General features: G+C 27.6%; 1 protein-coding gene across 2 annotated transcripts in view; it reads right to left on the bottom strand.

Annotated features, from left to right (window-relative positions):
* Positions 1 to 142: 142 nt before the first annotated feature.
* LOC100197146 (hepatocyte nuclear factor 4-gamma) overlaps positions 143 to 19,328 on the bottom strand; it is a 42,646-nt gene continuing 23,460 nt past the window's right edge. The window contains exons 5-8 of one of the 2 annotated variants that reach the window (XM_065820371.1): positions 11,010 to 11,132; positions 4,687 to 5,052; positions 2,613 to 2,849; positions 143 to 1,228 (exon numbers count right to left, since the gene is read on the bottom strand). In XM_065820371.1, the coding sequence (XP_065676443.1) occupies positions 867 to 1,228; positions 2,613 to 2,849; positions 4,687 to 5,052; positions 11,010 to 11,132 (1,088 nt within the window). In that variant the 3' untranslated portion in view covers positions 143 to 866. The remainder of the gene's footprint in view (positions 1,229 to 2,612; positions 2,850 to 4,686; positions 5,053 to 11,009; positions 11,133 to 19,328) is intronic. The other variant, XM_065820372.1, reaches the window with a different exon arrangement.

Genomic DNA, 19,328 nt, shown 5'->3' with positions numbered 1-19,328 from the left:
ACTATAAATTTTATTTTTACAATTAAGTAAATAAAGCCAGAACTCGTCAATAAATTAAGACATGCATAAAAATTTTCTTCTTAAAAATTGAATCCTTCTAATTAAAAAAGTATTTAAAATTATAAAAAAAAAATAATAGGAATTTAAATAAGTATATGTAAATTCTTCAAATATATAAAAAAAATACATATTTCATAGAAACAATTCTATTCTTAATAAGCAAAAATAATTTATCAAATATATATTTATAGAACATAGCAAAGAAATATCTTTTCATTATATTAAAAAAAAAAAAAAAAAAGATCTTTTTAAAAGTAAAACAAAACTGTCGTAAAAACAACTGTGATAAAGCGTAATAAAGAATTTCATAAAAATAACAATTATTGTGTAACAAAAAAAAAAAAAAAAAAAAACTTGAACAATAAAATAAAATGAAATAATATACATTATAATATACACAGCACACTAAATGTCTAAACTACAATGAGCAAAATATTAAATTTTATATAAAAAAACAAAAAAAAAACAAATACTGATTGCAACAGTACATTTGAAAAAAAAAACCAACAACCTGAAACTGCAAAATTTTTTTGTTCATGCTCAAAAAATCTAATGCTTCATATTTCAAGATTTAGTTGCACAATAAAAAAATATTTTCTTTTTTATTTCTTTTTTCTTCCTCTAATTTTTTTCTATAATTTAAAACTTTAAACATTACTATGTATAAAAACATAAAATCCACAAGAAATACTTAGCACGTAACTTATTGAGAAATTTGTCAAAATCATAAAACTGACCGATGCTGTTTAAACTAAATTTTTGCAAAAGCTTAAACGACAGTTGCTCAAAATAAATAATTACAAAATTTAATGTTCAATTTCATCTTTGACATTCAAACTATTATAAGATAGATGTCCTATTTCTGAATGAGTAACATCACTAATTGACATTTCAATACTGTTGTTTAGAATTTGCTGTTCAAAAATCTGGCCACTTGATTGAATTTGAAAGGAGTGAAACGCTTCATTGGCAGGAATAATGGTGGCCAGCGGTCTGTTCTCACTAGAAGTAACAAGATTATGATTGAGTATAGGAAGTAGAGTACTTGCAGCAAATGAAAGCTGAGAAAGACCAACACATTGTTGACAACCTCCAGCAACTGACTCTGGAGATTCGGTTTGAAGTGGAGATAGTGTTAAAGCATCAAGTTGATCTTGAACACCTGAGCCTAAAGAAGAAAAAGAAACAACTAATGTAAATGGATGTAATTATAAATACTTAGAATTTGTAAATAAAACTATTCTTAACATATTTTGTTTAGATAATTTAATTCTCTTGTATTTGTCTTGTATTTGATTATTACTCGGTTTAAAATTTCAGAGATAACTGTTTTTTAATTGAAAAATATAGTTAATGGCTTAAATTCAAATTTGATTATTAAAATAAGGTCCAAACTCTTGAAATGATACTCATACAAGTTGGATGTGTATCAGTCTTCTCCATTTAACTAGCGCTTTTGTGCTTTTTGCACTCCCCCACAAAAACTTTGGCGAGTGTGTAAAAAAGCGCTAAATGTGTGCACATGTATATGTGTGTGTGTATATATATATATATATATATATATATATATATATATATATATATATATATATATATATATATATATATATATATATATATATATATATATAATATATATATATATATATATATAGAGTTCTATAGATTGTTGCATTTGGGAGTATGGAAGGAAAAAAATGATTCTTATGCCAACAAATACGTCACTTTTAATTACTTTTGACTTTCGTCCGACATTTGCGTGTTGTCAGAAAGTTAAAACCATTAATTTAATTACAAATTAATCGTTTTTTTAAAAACCCGCAAAAATGCAAATTTGATTGACCAGAATATTTTTAAAAACATTCTGAATGTTTTTAATAATATAAACAATGTTTTTATATTTTTTAATAAAATATTTTTATTTTTTTTAATAAAATGTTGTTTTTTTTAATTTTTTTGTCTGTTAATCATGCATGAAGTGTTGCTAAATTGACTATCTTATAGCCTGACTCGCAACAGAGTGCCTCTACATTGACTGACAAATAGCCTGACTTGCAATGAAATGTTGCTATATCGACTATCTTATAGCCTGACTCGCAAGGGAGTGCTGCTACATCGACTGAGGGTTTGGTTGGGGCAGGCAGTCTATCAAGTAACAAAAAAAATAATTCCGGTCTTGCATATTAATTTTAACTTTTTGTCAACAAAACTTTCTGACAACCAGTTTGGAATTATATATATATATATATATATATATATATATATATATATATATATATATATATATATATATACATATATATATATATATATATATATATATATATATATATATATATATATATATATATATATAAAATAAGTAACAACCAAAATAAATTAAAGTAATGATATACATATAAAAATTTAGTATATTTAGTTATACATATAAGAATCCTAGTGTACCTTCTGGTGTATAAATCAACTGTTTTAATGTCTATGAACATAGGTTTACTTTTCAAAACAAATTAAAATACAAACCAGAATATACAGTGTTTTATCTGTGGCCATACCTCCAAGTAGCATCTCCTGTAGTAAATTGTCAACTTTAGCAACACCAAACAAACGTGCAAATTGTAATTGTTCTACCATAATTGATGCTGCTGCTTGCAAAGAAGGCAGTAGAAGTAAAACTTCACCAAACTTACCACGACAATCAAATGAACATTCACTGATGTAGTCTTCCAATGCAGTCTGCACCTCAAAACGCATCTTCTTTATTCGTTTAATATCACTTAAGCCGCGTGCATCTATATTTAAGCATTATAAACAAATAAATACTTAAAAAGATGTATCAGAAACTTTTGTTAATGTTTGTTAACTAATAAAGATTTTATAACTTAAACAGGGTGTCTGTTGATATTTTAAGGTGGATTTCCCTAATATTTCTGTAATCCACTAGCTATCTTCTTTGATTTAATTTGAAGTTACCCGAACTCAACTTTAGAAAAACTAGTCAAACTCTTTTAGAAAAATTCTTTTCAACTGCAAAAACATTATAAAGAACCCACATTTAAAGTATCAAGATCTGCCAAATAATATTTTTTATTACATGTAAAATATATAATCTACTTAATTTATGCAAGTTTGACGAAGAGCCATTTGATTTCTTGCTGATTTTTTACGAATTTAACCCAGTTTAGTCCCGGATAATTTCTCGATTTTTTTGCAGATATCTGAACCCCCTGACTATTCCCTGTTTTCCTTATCTGTCAGACACCCTGTAAAAATATATTAAAGATGCATTTTGTAAATAGTGAACATACAAAAAACAATATTAAAGATTGAACTTTTGGAAATAAATTTATATATTATAAAATCTATAAAATTATAAATATATATATATATATATATATATATATATATATATATATATATATATATATATATATATATATATTTATTATATATACCTATAAGCATATTCGTTTATATATACATTATTCTAGTATATTTTAATAATATTATATGACTACTATGCATCTACATATTGACTAATTTTTATTATACTATTATGTATCACTAATTATATAATTCAATTACTATTTTCATTTTACAAGGACTTTTTGAATGCTGACAAACCACATGTATTATATTAACTATAGCTACCCTATATTATTAAATGCTTTACAGTTAACTTAATGTTAGGACCAAAATTTGTTGCTAACTTGTCTAAAAAAAACATTATTGAGTCACCTAAATTTTAGTAGAAATTTAGTATTAATTTATCAACTAACTTATTAATCTAATTAAAATTAGTTAACTAACTTTTTAGTTTATTAATATTAGCAGACTAACTTAATAAGATAATTCCACTTCTCAAGATTTGATTGTATTACCTCTGAAAGTACCATAACTAACTTGTTTCTCCTAGCTGTAGATTCAAGCTACATGTTTCAAAATATAAAGCTAAGAAAGAGTTAAGATTTATAAAAATACATTTAAAAAAATTAAAACTATATCCTCCTAATCCCCAGTTTCCTTTAGTTATTTATTGCTTTTAAATTTCAATGAAAAGCAGTTAAAATTTAGGAATGGGGCATTGGTGTTTTTCTTCATCCAGTTACATATGCCTAAGCATAACTGGATTGTTTTTCTTTTATCTTACCTAGTCTTATTCTTAGTGTTGTTTAAGAACTATGAGTGAAGCCTGTAGTCCTGTAAATTTATCTGAATATGCATTATAATGTAAACTATATTCTTTTATACAACTAGTTTTTCCTTTATTATAAAATTTTTCACACTATGCTTCCACACATAATAAAACTCTGTCATGATCACTAGGCATGTCACAGTTACCTACTTAGTCTAAAGGAATGTTTTGAAACAAATAAACAATCTTTTTTATAAAATTTTGTGTACTAACACTTAAAATATTGAGATAATATATATCATGAATTAATTAAAATACCATGAATTAATTAAAATATCATAAATTCATTAAAATATCATGAACTCATAAATTTCATAAGTCATTAAGTTCTGCTCAATGAGTTCTTGTATTCTTCTAAAAGTAGAGTCTATTTACGCTAAAGGTAGAACCTATTTGCTATTAATTACTTTGTGACAAGCTTAAAAAACACTTACCAGGATTGAAAAATACAATAGCTTTCAGACAAGCATATTCTGTGTCATCAATGTTTAACTCAACCATTGGTGTCACTATTTCATCCATAATTTTAATTGCAATACGACGAATTTCTACCTCAGGTTGGTTACGAGAAATTATAAGATCATTCCCTAACAACAATGCATCATTATATGCCATAGAGCGCCTTGCAACACCTAAAACTAAATGTTCACTAGCATGTGCTCGGAGTAAAGAAACTTGGTCGTCAAGAGGCAAGTCACAAAATACTGGAATATATTTAGCCCATTCAACTAAAACAAGTAGCTGCTGCTTCATTGATTCAACTATATCGTGGCTTGAAGCTTCACGCCCAGTTTTACAATCTAAAAAGAATTACCAAGCATCTACTATTATACAGTAGCTGTAAAATATAAATATACATAATACAAATATATATATATATATATATATATATATATATATATATATATATATATATATATATATATATATATATATATATATATATGTAAATTATGTTAGTGTATTTTACAAATAGAGTGCTCAATGTTCTTAAAACAGAGCAATAATAAATTAGTAAAAAACACTTATCTAACTTTTATCTTCGACTTGAAGTTTCACCATTGCTGGATCATCAGGAAGAGAACTCTTCCTGATGATCCAACTCTTCCCCATCAGGAAGAGTTCTCTTCCTGATGATCCAGCAATGGTGAAACTTCAAGTCGAAGATAAAAGTTAGATAAGTGTTTTTTACTAATTTATATATATATATATACAGTATCGGACAAAACGAGTGCAACCAAATAATGCTAATTTAGTTTCTTTATATAAAAGTGCTGCATTTTTTCAATTTAGAGAAATAACTATGTAACTGTTTAGAGATAAAGTTCTTCAAGTTTTATTCATCACAAAGTTCATTATTTGTGCACGAAAATTAATAAATTAATCAAAAGTATTAAAAAAAGTTGATTTCCTTCTGGACAAAACAAGTGCAACTCGACAAAATGTTGACCAAGCTGTATTTCGCTATCAATATTTCGTGGCGAATCCTTTGTTGTCAATCACAGCCTTGCATCTTCGAGGCATAGATTCGATCAGGTGATCAATGAAACTTTGTGGAATCGCTGCCCAGGCCTTTTGGATTTGTTCAAACAGTTGATCCTTATTACGAATACTTTTTTGTGACATTCCACTTACGTAATCGCCAATAATTTTTTTTCTTAGTTCCAATCCAAGACTGTCGGGAGCCATTTTTCCACTTGAAGTCATAAAAAATAATAAAAATAAATAATCACGCTTCTCAAGGCTTACCGTGTTACATTTACCTTGTGATGATACAATAATGCTCTGTGGAACACAACGTCTTGGTTGGATGTGGACTGTATTGATGTAATGAAACACTTGTTGTATTTCACTTCTTGTATTGATGTTCTTTGATAAAACACTTTGATAAAACTCACTTTGATAAACTGTCTTGATAATACTGACTGATTGACTTCCATATACTGACTGAATTACATGTCGATTTACATGTCTCTTATATAGTAAAATGAACCTGTGAGAACCTGTTCTGGAAGATTCTAGATGCTTCTTTTCGATGCTTCTAGAAGCTTCTGGATGTGTCTGGATGCTTCTGAATGTTTCTGGATACTTCTGGATGCTACTAGATGCTTCCAGATGCTTCTTCTGGAAGCTTCTGCATGCTTCTGGAAACTTCTGGATACTTCCTTTAAATATTAAAAAACTTCCGTGACATTGACACGGACCAGACTTAAGAAAATGAAACAAAGCAAAAAAGTTTCACTTGTTTTGTCCGCTGCAAAATGGCACTTGTCAACAAAATTCTGCCTGTGTGCTGTCACCTGTCAGCTGATTGCTCATGTCATGGCATGCAATGACTCCAGACTCCTGAATTGTTTGCTGTGGTAGTATAGTTCGCTTCATTTTTAAGACATGTAAAATTAGGAACACTTTTTGCATTGTTCGATGTTGGTTGCAAATGTTTTGTCCAATACTGTATATATATATATATATATATATATATATATATATATATATATATATATATATATATATATATATATATATATATATACATACATTTATTAATACTTGCTGACTGGACATGTAAAATATGGGTCTTTGTAAGTCTATTCTACACCAACCTTTTTTATACTTTTTCCTTAAATATATATCCTTACTCTCCAGACTAGTAAAGTAAAGTAAGGTACAGGCCCTAAAATTTCGTTAAGAGTAATGAAAAAATTCTTTTCATTATTCTCAACTAAATTTATATTCATCAATAAATATCAAAATTCATAAAAAAATCTCTTGGCATTCAAAAATTATGGCCTAAATAAATTATGTAACCCCCTCAAATTGAGGGGGGTTCAAACTTTATATGGTCATATTTTTTGAACGCTAAGAGATTATTGTATGAATTCTAAAATTTATCAATGAATATAGATTTATTTGAGAATAGTAAAGAATTATTTTATTAACTTGTTGCTCTCCCGTTTGAGGCAGATTTCACCAAAATTTTAGTGCTATTTTGATCCCAGGCTCCAATCATCGCAACTTTTAAAAAAACATTCTTATTTGACATAAGTATAAACATAAATGTTTAGAGTTTGCTTTATGTCTGGAAGTTAGCTATCTTAAATATCAAATAATAATGCATTTACCCCTGATTTATATACTTATTCTTTATTTACTTCAATATTTTTTAGTCAACAATAAAAAAACAATTCATTAAAAAAACTGCTTTAGGAGCAAATGGCAGAATGGCATAATAATTTATTTCTTTAAGTTTTCTGTATTTCTTTTTTTAAGTTTTAGATCACCCCCAGCTTATTAGGACTAATTACCTGAGACCATTTAATAACATAAGTCTCAATCATGACATATGCGCAACAAATTCCTCCTGGTGTTGTTTATAGTATATGATATCTTTATATATGTTATATATATAATATCTATAAATATTATATATATAACATATATTGTCACAATGCACTTTTCAAGTAAAAGTTACACTGAAAAACTTGATATATGTTTAAACATTACATAGTTTCAAGTTTACATAAATTAGATATTTGCATACACAAAGTTAAAATTAGTAACTTTGAAAAATTAAACAATCGATTTAATCGACTATGGATTTCCTAATAACCTATTAAAAGTTGGTTTAGTCTAGTAATAATCTTAAAATATTTATCTCTTTATTCAATTTAATTTTTTCAATTTTTAACATTTAATTGTTCATTCAATAACAATATTATTATAACTATTGTATACTGTTTTTTACTCTCTTTAAGTTTTACAAAATTCAAAGCATTTTAGAAATATTTATACCTAATTAAACTTTCAGTTAGGTATTTTATAAATTTTTTTTATGTTTATGCTATGTTTGTGCTATGTTTATGCTATGTTTGTGCTATGCTTGCGATTTTCATAACTACTTTCATACAGGGCCAGGCTAACTCTAGGCCCTGAGGCAAAACTAAATCGTGAAGCTACAAAATCTATTTGTCATCTATAAAATAACAATGTAAATATGATTGTATAGACTTTATGATATTTAATAAGCGTTTAAGGCAGTTGCTAAATCATTGGGGTCTGGGAATTAATTGTCTCAGTGTCAGGGAGGCCCTGCTCTCATTTTTTTTTTTGCTCCATTATTTTTTAAGTGATGTGATGTGATGTTAAAAAATAGAAAGCGAATATAAATTACTTTATTAGTTTTATTGCTATTTTTGAAACAAAATTTATTCCCATATTTCAACTAAACTGACTTTTAGTCAACTTCAAAAATGTATAAGTCAATTTAAAAAAATATATTAGTCTATTTAGTCAACAGTCAAATTATTTAAAAGTCATTACAACACTTATATAAATACATAAATTAAATTAGTAGAAAATCACTTCTCAAATTTTTTTTATTTTACACTGTGTTTCATCTAAAAGACTTATTAGAAACAAATGATCAACAAATTACGGGAAGTCATATATGTCTTTACTACTGTAAATTTTCACAAATTTGTGGAACATGTTGACACTATTATAAAAAGAATTCTTTAGAACTGTTTACTACTGTTTTTTTAAAATATATTTTCAAAGGAAGAATTATTATAACTGTTTTTTGAGCTTACTTATTTTGATGCCTGCATTTATGAAATTATATATTATGTAGACATAATATTGCATTTAATGTCTTATTTTTTTCTAAAAAATTTGATAAGTGATTTTCTTCTAATTTATGTATACAACCTTTGGAATTAGAAAAAATAAGGTCAGTAATAATTTGCCGACCTCAGTCTTTAAGAGGTCGGCATCAGGTTAGCAAAAAAAATTTGATACCAAGGTGTCACCATAAAACATAGAAATTAGGTCCTCAAACATTTTTAGGTCAGCATTGCCAAATGCTGACCCTAGTTCTGAGCGTTATGTATATATATATATACACACACACACATATATAAATATATATATGTATAGATCGATGCCCCATCCCAAACCCTTAGTTGATGTAGTGGCACTCCTTTGCAACAACAGGCTCTAAGAATAGCTGCAAGGCTATTAGTCTATGTATGTATGTACAATGTACAATGAAACGAGAATAATATCAACTTGTTTTTCTTCAAAAATGCATTTCAAACAATATATTTCCGAATTGTTTAAAATAAAAAGTTCAGTACATACCAAAAAAGCTGAAAATATAATTAATGAATACAGAAAATAACGAATAGTCATTATGACTATTCGTTATTTTCTGTATTCATTAATTATAAAGTGAATATCCTTTATATGGATAATCACTAATGTTGCAAATTGTGCCTTAAGACTCAAAAGACAAAATAAACAAACACAGGCAGAGACAAAACAGTTCAAAAAATCAAACTAGTTTTTTAAAATTAAAAGATAACTTAACAACAACACTTAACAACAACAACACTTAATAACAACAACAACACTTAACAACAAAAACAACACTTAACAACAACAACAACACTTAACAACAACAACAACACTTAACAAAATAACACTTAACAAAACAACACTTAACAAAACAATACTTAACAAAACAACAACACTTAACAGCAACAACAACACTTAACAACAATAACAACACTTAACAAAACTTCTTTACAACACTTAAAAAAACATTTACAAATAAAGATATATCTGGTTTGATAAAGGAACAGGTTTATTATATGAAAATGAAGCAAAAAGTAAAAGAACAAATAAAAAATAGTAAAACTATTGATTATGACTCAACAACCACATTTACCACTGAATTTCAAAAACTGTGAAAATTAAAAAAAAAATCAATAACTGTTAAATTAAGAAAAGAAGTTAGACAATATTACTCATTTAAAATCAAAATTTTAAAGACAGGTTAAATTAAACAGGTTAAGTTAGACAATGTTTCTTACTTTAAAATGTATCTATCAGATTGCTTTCCATCTAGAATCTATGGAATGGTTAAAACTCGCAAACCAGAAAATAATTACCCAATGTGTCCTGTTTTTTAACTATTAACACACCACCTTATGAAACATCAGAGTATCTGGGTAAAATTATTCAACCAACATTAAATAAAAATATAACTCGACTAATTAATTCAAGTAGTTTTGTTAATGATGCTAAAGAATTGAAGATAGGCCTTAATGAAATACAAGTTTTATTTAATGTAGTTAATTTAATATAGACAATGAAAAAAATGCAACTATGCAATTTTGGTAACTAATGCTTTGATCTTTACACCATACACCCTAATACACTGAATAAAGAATAATGAGGTAGTGATGTAGTGGTAGAGCGCTCGCTTCATAAGTGAGAAGTTCTGAGTTTGATCCCAACAACATCCCTGGAAGTACCATGCTCAACTTGTTTCTCAGTGCAGCGACCTTGTTTGTCAAGGCTCGTGTTTCAGAGTTATAGAGTCGAGAGAGGGTTCTAACTAGAATTAAAACAGCCTCCATGACTGTAGTGGCCTTCTCGGCCTTGGGGAGGTGAATTAACATTTAAAAATAAAAGAAAAAAACTATTTATTTATTTTTCAATGTATGCTTAATAAATTAAAAAGTATTAATTGCATAGAGATTTAAATATATAAAAATATAATAATAAGTTATACATAATAACTTAATGTAGCTATGTAATATTAAAAAAAAAGAACATTTAAATTAGTATACTATAAAAAATACTAACTTATTTCTGCATATGTTTTAATAACTAAATTTTCTATATTTAATAACAAAATTTTTTAAAATAAACTTTGATAGTAATTAAAAAAAAAATTGTGTAATGATTGAACCTGATGGAGACTGTGCTGGACGAGAAAGCATTTCAGCATTAACTAGAGTCTGTGGATTTAAAGTAAGATCATGTTCCTCAGGAGGTTTGGATCTAGATATTTTGTCTCTCTCATTTTGAACAGCTAGAAATTAATTACACAATACATAGGTAAATATATACAAAATATTATTTTAAAACAAAATTTAAATTTTTTTAATTTACAATTCCATAAAATAATAAATACCAAAGTAAAAATAAATGAAAGAGTATGTTGCTTGTTCAAACAACAAATTTAAGACAGCCATTTAAAAAAAGCATTCAGATAACAAGCAGCCAATTTTCAGAACAAAAATTCAGACAAAAACAATTTTCTGTTCAATCAACATGTAACCCAATTATTGAAATTTGTAGATCATTATATTCATTCAAAAGAATTATTAAAATGAGAATACCTGATATATACGAGTCTTTAGTGTTTAGATATATTGTGGGTATTATGTCTTAGATATATCAGGGTATTATCCAGTAATAAATTAGGGTATTATCCAGTAATACTAAATATATATACTCAATATATATGAGAATACTCAATATATATGAGTCTTAAATGTTTAGATATATCAGGGTATTATCCAGTAATAAATCAGGGTATTATCCAGTAATAAATTATATATACCTTTTTCGCAATATTGGGAACTTTATCTTTTTTTTTTAAATACTTTATTTTAAAATTAATATTACAACAACAACAACAACAACAACAACAACAACAACAACAACAACAACAAACAAACAATACAAGCATCCTTCCTTTATTGTAATTGACCCTCATTATAAATGGCACACCAAGTATTTAAGAATTAAGAGAGTCATCTGAATAATTAAGATTGATTAATTGTATAATTAATTATATAATTAATTGTATAATTAACAGATTTGCAAATATAGAACTCAACAAAAGAATCAAACACAGCCAAATTTACCTTACAAACATATCTGAGCAGAACATCTGCTCAGATATAAAAGGTTAATCAATCCAAGTAAAATTCAATCAATCAAAATAAATCCAAGTTCAAATAAAATGCTTTTGGCAAATTAAGTTGAAAAAACACAAAGTAATTGGCCCAGATGGCAGATTCATATGTTCTTAATGAATTTCACTGAATTTAGAAGACCAATTTTCTTTCTGATAGTAAGACAATGGTCATTCCAAGTATTTGTTATAATACCAAAAACTTAAAAAGAAGCAAACATAATAAAGAAAGAAAAAGATAAACAAAATAACCTATCTATAGTCAGTCTAATTATAACATGCAGCAACCAAGTGCAGCACTATCACAAGAAAACAATCATCACTTAAGAGAAAATTAGGTTGACTAGCCCTACTCAATATACCATAAGGGTAATTCCGCATCAAATCACCCAAAATTTAGAAAATCTTGAACCATGGGTCTTCAAATTTTTTAAAAACCTCTTTGGCTGTTGCATCTTAAAAAGAAAAGTTAACACATAAAATTTTAGCTAAAAATGTTGAGAGGTTGACAAGATACTGCAATTTTAATACTGACCTGATTTCCCAAAATGACCCGGTTTTCATAACACTCTGAAAAAACATTTTCCTTAAAATAATAAGAAATAAAAATGGCAAAAACATGAAAATAAACATATATAATGTTTTTTTGATGCTGAATTCAATAAATGTACTTAAAATGCTCAAATATAAAAGGAACATGCTTAAAAATTAATAAAACAACTAGTTTCTATAAAACAACTTTGGGGCCCAATATCTTAAAACACCCCCATCAAAAAAAATTTTTTTTTGCTGTTAATATTTTCAGCTGTTTATAATCTTACTAGGCACAAAAAATCTAACTGGAAAAACGACTGAAACATACGGAACTTTAATTTCAAAGATGTATCAAATTTTCAATAAGCTATTTTAAAAAACTTTCAAATAGGATTCTGTAAAATATTATATTTAGTTAAAAGACTCCTTAAAAAAAAAAACAATTTTGTTATATTTAAGGAAGTCTTAATTATATGATAACTTAGTTATTTGAACTTAACAACTGAAAAAAACATCCTGTTTTGTTTTATATAAAAACTGAATTAGTGTGATATGGATGTGCATTTGTTTTTAAAATTTTGACAACTTTTGTAAAAGTTTATAATAACTAGTTTATAAAAAGTTCAGTTAAAAAACAGCATTCGTAAATTTCATTTAAATTTTAACAAATTAACAATTTGATATATATATAAATTGTATATATATATAAATATATCTATAAAGAAAATCAGTGTAAAAAATTATACAACAGTGGGATTCTGAAAAGGTTTGAATTATTTCTATATTAAATTTTTTTTTTTACTAAAAATTAAGTAGGAAAATTCTTTTATTTAAGTAGAAGAATTCTTTTAATTAAGTAGGAGAATTCTCTTTTTTTTAGGAAATACATTTATACAAAGTAGTTTATTATAAGATGTATTCTATTGGGTTAATGACATCAGATGCATGCAAAGGCCAACAAGATGTTATTGGAACTTTAAGCAACGAAGAAAAAATAGCTATATCATTATGGTGTAACATTGAACTATCAAACTTAACAACATTATGTGAAAAACATGCTACAAATTATTTGAAAATGTATCCTATATGGCAGAAAGCATGCTGTGATCCATTCAAAAAACATACAAAGAAAATTACAAGTAAGTAAAAGTGGAATTTAAGTATTTTAATATACATATTTTTTTAATTTGTGTTTTCCAAAACATAAACAATGTTTTAAACAATTGTGCAGATAAGCTATATACAACTATACATACAATTATACTATATACAAAATACATAAAGCTATATGCAATTATATATACAATTCAATTACTTTTAGAAAATCTTAGAGTAGTTACGATAAATGAGTCCCAAGACATGATGAGAAGTAGCTTAAATATTGCTCCTGGGAAGAAACTTTGCAAACCCTGTAAGCAAAAGATTGTCATAAAAGCAGATCTTAAAGAAGAGAAGCACAGTCAGGGTGAACAAGATGAAGATTTTCTAATATCATCATTCAAATCAAAAAGACAGGAGATCAATGAAGAACTTGAAAATTTTAACATATCTCCTCTAAAATCTCATTCAAAGTCATCAAAACATATACTCTCAAAAGGAAAGCGAAAAGTTGCGCGCATCAACAAAATGGTAAGTAACCTTACTAGAAAAACTGAAAGTCAATTCAATGTTCCCTCAAAACTGTGTTATGAACCAAATGACATTAAAAAGAAGGCTGAAAACTTTGAGGAAATTATGAGCTTGATAAAAGAAAAAATTGATTGTTGGCCTTTGTATAAAGGGAAAGTCTTACAAAAAGAAATAGAAGATTCTGTTAAACTTTTTTATGATTCAAGTGATTTATGTAGAACTATGCCTGGAAAAAAAGATTATGTTAGCATTCAAAAGAACGTCCATAAACAAAAAAAACTGCTTTTGTGTAATTTAAAGGAACTATATTTATTATACAAAGAAAACAATCCAGAAATACAAATAAGTTACTCAAAATTTGCTTCACTTAGACCAAAGTGGTGCATTTTGCCAGGTGCAAGTGGTACACATTCTGTTTGTGTTTGTTCTTATCACCAAAATGCCATATTGCTTGTAAATGCTTTAAATATTGGACTAAAGTATAAGGACTTACTTTCAAAAACCGTTTGCTCAGTAGAAAACAAAGAATGCACGCTTGCACAGTGTGATGATTGTCTTGTTAAAGAACTCCTCACCAAATATTTGTATGAGATTTTTGGAGAATACGAAGATGATTTTGAGATACACTACAAGCAATGGCAAACTACTGACCGTGCAACACTATTAAGTTTAACAGCTGATGTTCCAACGTTTGTTGAACTATTAGCATCTTGTTTTGAAAAGCTACAAGCTCATTCTTTTATTGCTCACTCTCAATCACAGTACCTTAACCAACTGAAACAATGTATGGATCAATCAAACATTATCATTATTGGCGACTTTGCTGAAAATTATGCTTTTGTTGTCCAAGATAAAATACAGAGCTACCATTGGAACACCCAACAATGTTCTTTACATCCATTAGTCATATACTATAAAGATGATAAAGGTGAACTGAAACATATTTCTTACTGTTTTATATCAGATGACATTATACATGATGTAACTTATGTGTACAAAGTATTCTAACTAATCATACCAATATTAAAAATAAAATTTTCCATTGTCCAAATTACATTTATTCACTGATGGTTGTGCAGGACAGTACAAAAATTGTAAAAGCTTTTACAATCTATGTCAACTAGAGAGCGAATTTTGCCTAAAAATTGAATGGAACTTTTTTGCCACATCCCACGGAAAGTCACCATGCGATGGGATTGGTGGTATTGTAAAAAGATTAACAGCACAAGAAAGTTTAAAACGACCGTACAGAAACCAAATTCTCACATCAGAAGCTATGTATGAATTTTGTATTGATAAAATCAAAGTTGTTAACTTCATTTACATAAAGGGATTGGACTTAAAATTGCAACGTGAAGCGCAAAAAGAAAGGTACACTGGTGTAACAACTCTACCTGGTACTCGTAGCTTTCATCAATTCATACATCTTGGAGATAACAAGGTTGGGGCAAAGAGGTGTAGTACAGACACTAATTATACAATAAGCCACAATCTTAAAAAGAAACAAGACATATCTCAACTTGATACTGTCACTTTAGGTTGTTATGTCGCTGTAGTCTGTGATGATAAGTGGTGGATCGGCGTTGTAACTAAAACCAACTTAGAAGAGGTTGATACTAAAGTTAAGTTTCTTCAACCAAATGGTCCATCAATCTGTTTTAACTGGCCCGATAGAGATGACTACTGTTTTATTCCAAACACCAACATATTGAAAAAACTATCTGTTCCACAAGCTTGCTCTAGTTCTGGTAGAAACTATGTGTTTGAAAATGCTGAAGTAGAGGAAGTAAAAGTAAAATGGGAGCAGTATTGTAAACTATTACAAACACAGTCAAAATAACTTTCATCTTTGATACCTTTACAAATCTTTTATATTTAAGTAACTTTTTAAAGTACGATTAACTTTATTTTATTTACAAATATTTTTTGGGAATTTCTTGAAAAAGTAATACATCTTTGAAATTAAAGTTCCGTATGTTTTAGTTATTTTTCCAGTTAGATTTTTTGTGCCTAGTAAGATTATAAACAGCTGAAAATATTAACAGCAAAAAAAAATTTTTTTTGATGGGGGTGTTTTGAGATATTGGGCCCCAAAGTTGGTTTATAGAAACTAGTTGTTTTATTAATTTTTATGCATGTTCTTTTTATATTTGAGCATTTTAAGTACATTTATTGAATTCAGCATCAAAAAAACATTATATATGTTCATTTTCATGTTTTTGCCATTTTTATTTCTTATTATTTTAAGGAAAATGTTTTTTCAGAGTGTTATGAAAACCGGGTCTTTTTGGGAAACCAGGTCAGTATTAAAATTGCAATATCTTGTCAACCGCTAAACTTTTTTAGCTGAAATTTTGCATGCAATATTTTTTTATAATTAGGAATAATGTGTCAAAATATAACACAAAAGGAAGACACATGGTTCAATGGACTGGGTGATTTGATGTGGAATTGCCCATAAGTAAAAGATTAAAATACAAAGGTAGATGCAGTTCAATATTTTAAGAAAAGAAAAGGTCCTATTAATATAATGCGTATCCACCAGGGATTCAGAGTACCAAAAGGACTCTGGCTTTAAATCTCTATTTTTTCTTGGTTTTTGGTGTCCAGGAGCTCTAAGAGTGTTGAGTGACATAATCTGCAATAAGAAAAAAATTCATGAAATATTATGATTTGGAACCTATTATTTTTTATCCTGGAGTCCTTTATACCATTATACCTAAAGACTATGGGTTCAAAATTTGATTGTTCCTCAAACCTAAAATCTTAATTTTTCCCCCAAAAGTAGACCATAAGATTTTTTATATTTTTGGAGCTTCTGGATATCAAAAACCAAAAAGAAATATTATAAGTTTTAAAAGTCACAAAAAGAATATACCTTTTTGTGACTTTTAAAGCCAAAGTCCTTTTGACTCTGCATCCCAGGGATCCATCCACCAAATAAGTCTAGTTTAGATAAAATGTCCCAGGCAATCAGCACAGGAGAAATAAATAATTGCTGATCAAACAGCTCACACATAACTGTCGCCAAAAATAATATTTTTTCTTAAACAGAGTTGTTTGCATTTGTAACATATTTTTGGTTGCAGTTGAAAACTCCAAAACAACTAATTTGTTCAAGAACAGTTAACTACTATGTAAAAACAATATGAAACTTCGTGATTAGTTCAGCTGTCATAATTGATATTTGATTAATTACCATTTAACATTGTGGTTAAATGCCACAGCTAGTAAACAACTGGGGTTGATATTTGACCGGGGCCGGATTTGTGACCGGAGCTGCATAAAAATTCATACATACTAAAGTATATTTTTTTAATTCAAAATTCATGTTATATTTTGTATATATATGCATATATAAACATCATTGTGATCAACATGATCATTATGATCAACATGATCATTATAATCATCATCACCATCTTCTTTTTTGGCAAATACTACACCGTATAAATGCTAAAGTTTATATAAATATAAAAGGATATTGTATGCCAGCATCTAAATAAATAGCAAACATATATGTTTATGTCAATAATATGTATGCATAAAGCGCATCTCAGAAGCTTTTATTCCTTCTGGACTAAAAGTTTGAAAGCTTTTATTTCTACTCTTCAAGTCAAATCTCATTCTACTCCATATTTTTCACCAACTTGAGAAGTTGCTTTATTAATAATTTATTTCATCTTTTTTACAAGATCTCTCTTAAGAACAAATGTCCTTTTATTATTCAAAGAAGCCAATGTAAAAAGGTCCCATCTGATGTTAAGCTCTGCTATTCTCAGTTTACTAAATCTTGTATCTTATATAAGATGTTAGGTTCTAAAGACTTTCGGTTAGTTTTCAACATTCATGTCATTAACTAAAGTAAGTCTAACATTTAATCTTATTAATTATATATTTAATTTTTAAAAAGTGATAAATAATTGGTTCCAATTTTTCAAAACTTTAGAAAACACTTTGACCTCTTTAACTATCCTAAGATTAGTCTTCACTCTGTTATTAGTTTCTTTACATAAAGGTTTTGAGATTATTAAACTATTTCTTACTAACTGCAGTAATAAAGTTATTCTTGAAGGCCTACACTCTTATTTATTAATAAGTAACTTATATAAGTAACTTTAAGGGTACCACAAGATATCTTATGGAACCCTTAAATCTTTGCCCCTGTTTTGTTTCTTATCTACGATATCAATCTTCATGAAAATTTAACATCTAAAGTGGCTCTATTTGTTGACGACTCAATTTTATACTCTTGTCTTGAAAAAAAATCTTCACTTTTTGATTGCTTAGAACAAGCAACTGATTTTTATTCTGATCTCTCTTCTGTATCAGCCTAAGGCTTGCTGTGGTTTATGGATTTAAATTCTGGACTTAAAATCTGCAATTTTTGTTAGACAAAAAAACTGTAAGGTTGCATTTCTTTCTTTGTTCTACAAGTACAATCATGGTCAATGTTCAATCAAGCTATCATCTCTATTACGATAAACCAAAACTTATTCTTGCTTGTTTCTTATTCAACAAGTTGCATATTTTTACTGTATGCCCCCTTCATGCTATAAAAACTTTTATTAATCCAGTTTTTTTCCTTGCACATCAAAAAAACCTTATAACTCTTAGCCATCTTCATGTTTTTTCTTTTATATACAACCAACAACTTTTCAAGTCTTCAGTATTCTCTAATTTAAAGAAACTCATAACTTAGTAGTGGTTGCTTACAATCTTGTTGGAAGTAAATTAGGGTTTGAAAATATATAAATATATGCCTATATTTGATAAATAGTAAAGTATTATAAATTTTTTTCAAGCCCCGGCTATCAACCCCTGCTAAATCTTATAATTTAGCCAGGACCGGATTTGAAAAAAGTCTCACTTTTTAGCCAGGGCCAGGGCCCTGGTCACTTACTAACCACAGCTCAATATTTCTATTTTTTTCACTTTTTTTTTGAGTAGTAGTAACAGTATCGAAAACAGCCAAACTGAACTAATTCAAAAAGGGACTTTCAGATTAATATCGAATTAGAGAATAAAATTAAAAATTGTGAAAAAAAAAATTGTATTGAAAATCCTAAAAGCAGTATAAGATCGAAATTAGAAGAAAATGATTATCATCGAAATAATTAAAAATTGAATTGTCAATTTAAA

This window comes from Hydra vulgaris, chromosome 15 (genome assembly GCF_038396675.1).
Source record: "Hydra vulgaris chromosome 15, alternate assembly HydraT2T_AEP".
NCBI classification, from domain to species: domain Eukaryota; kingdom Metazoa; phylum Cnidaria; class Hydrozoa; order Anthoathecata; family Hydridae; genus Hydra; species Hydra vulgaris.
This window is presented reverse-complemented; position numbering and strand designations above follow the sequence as displayed.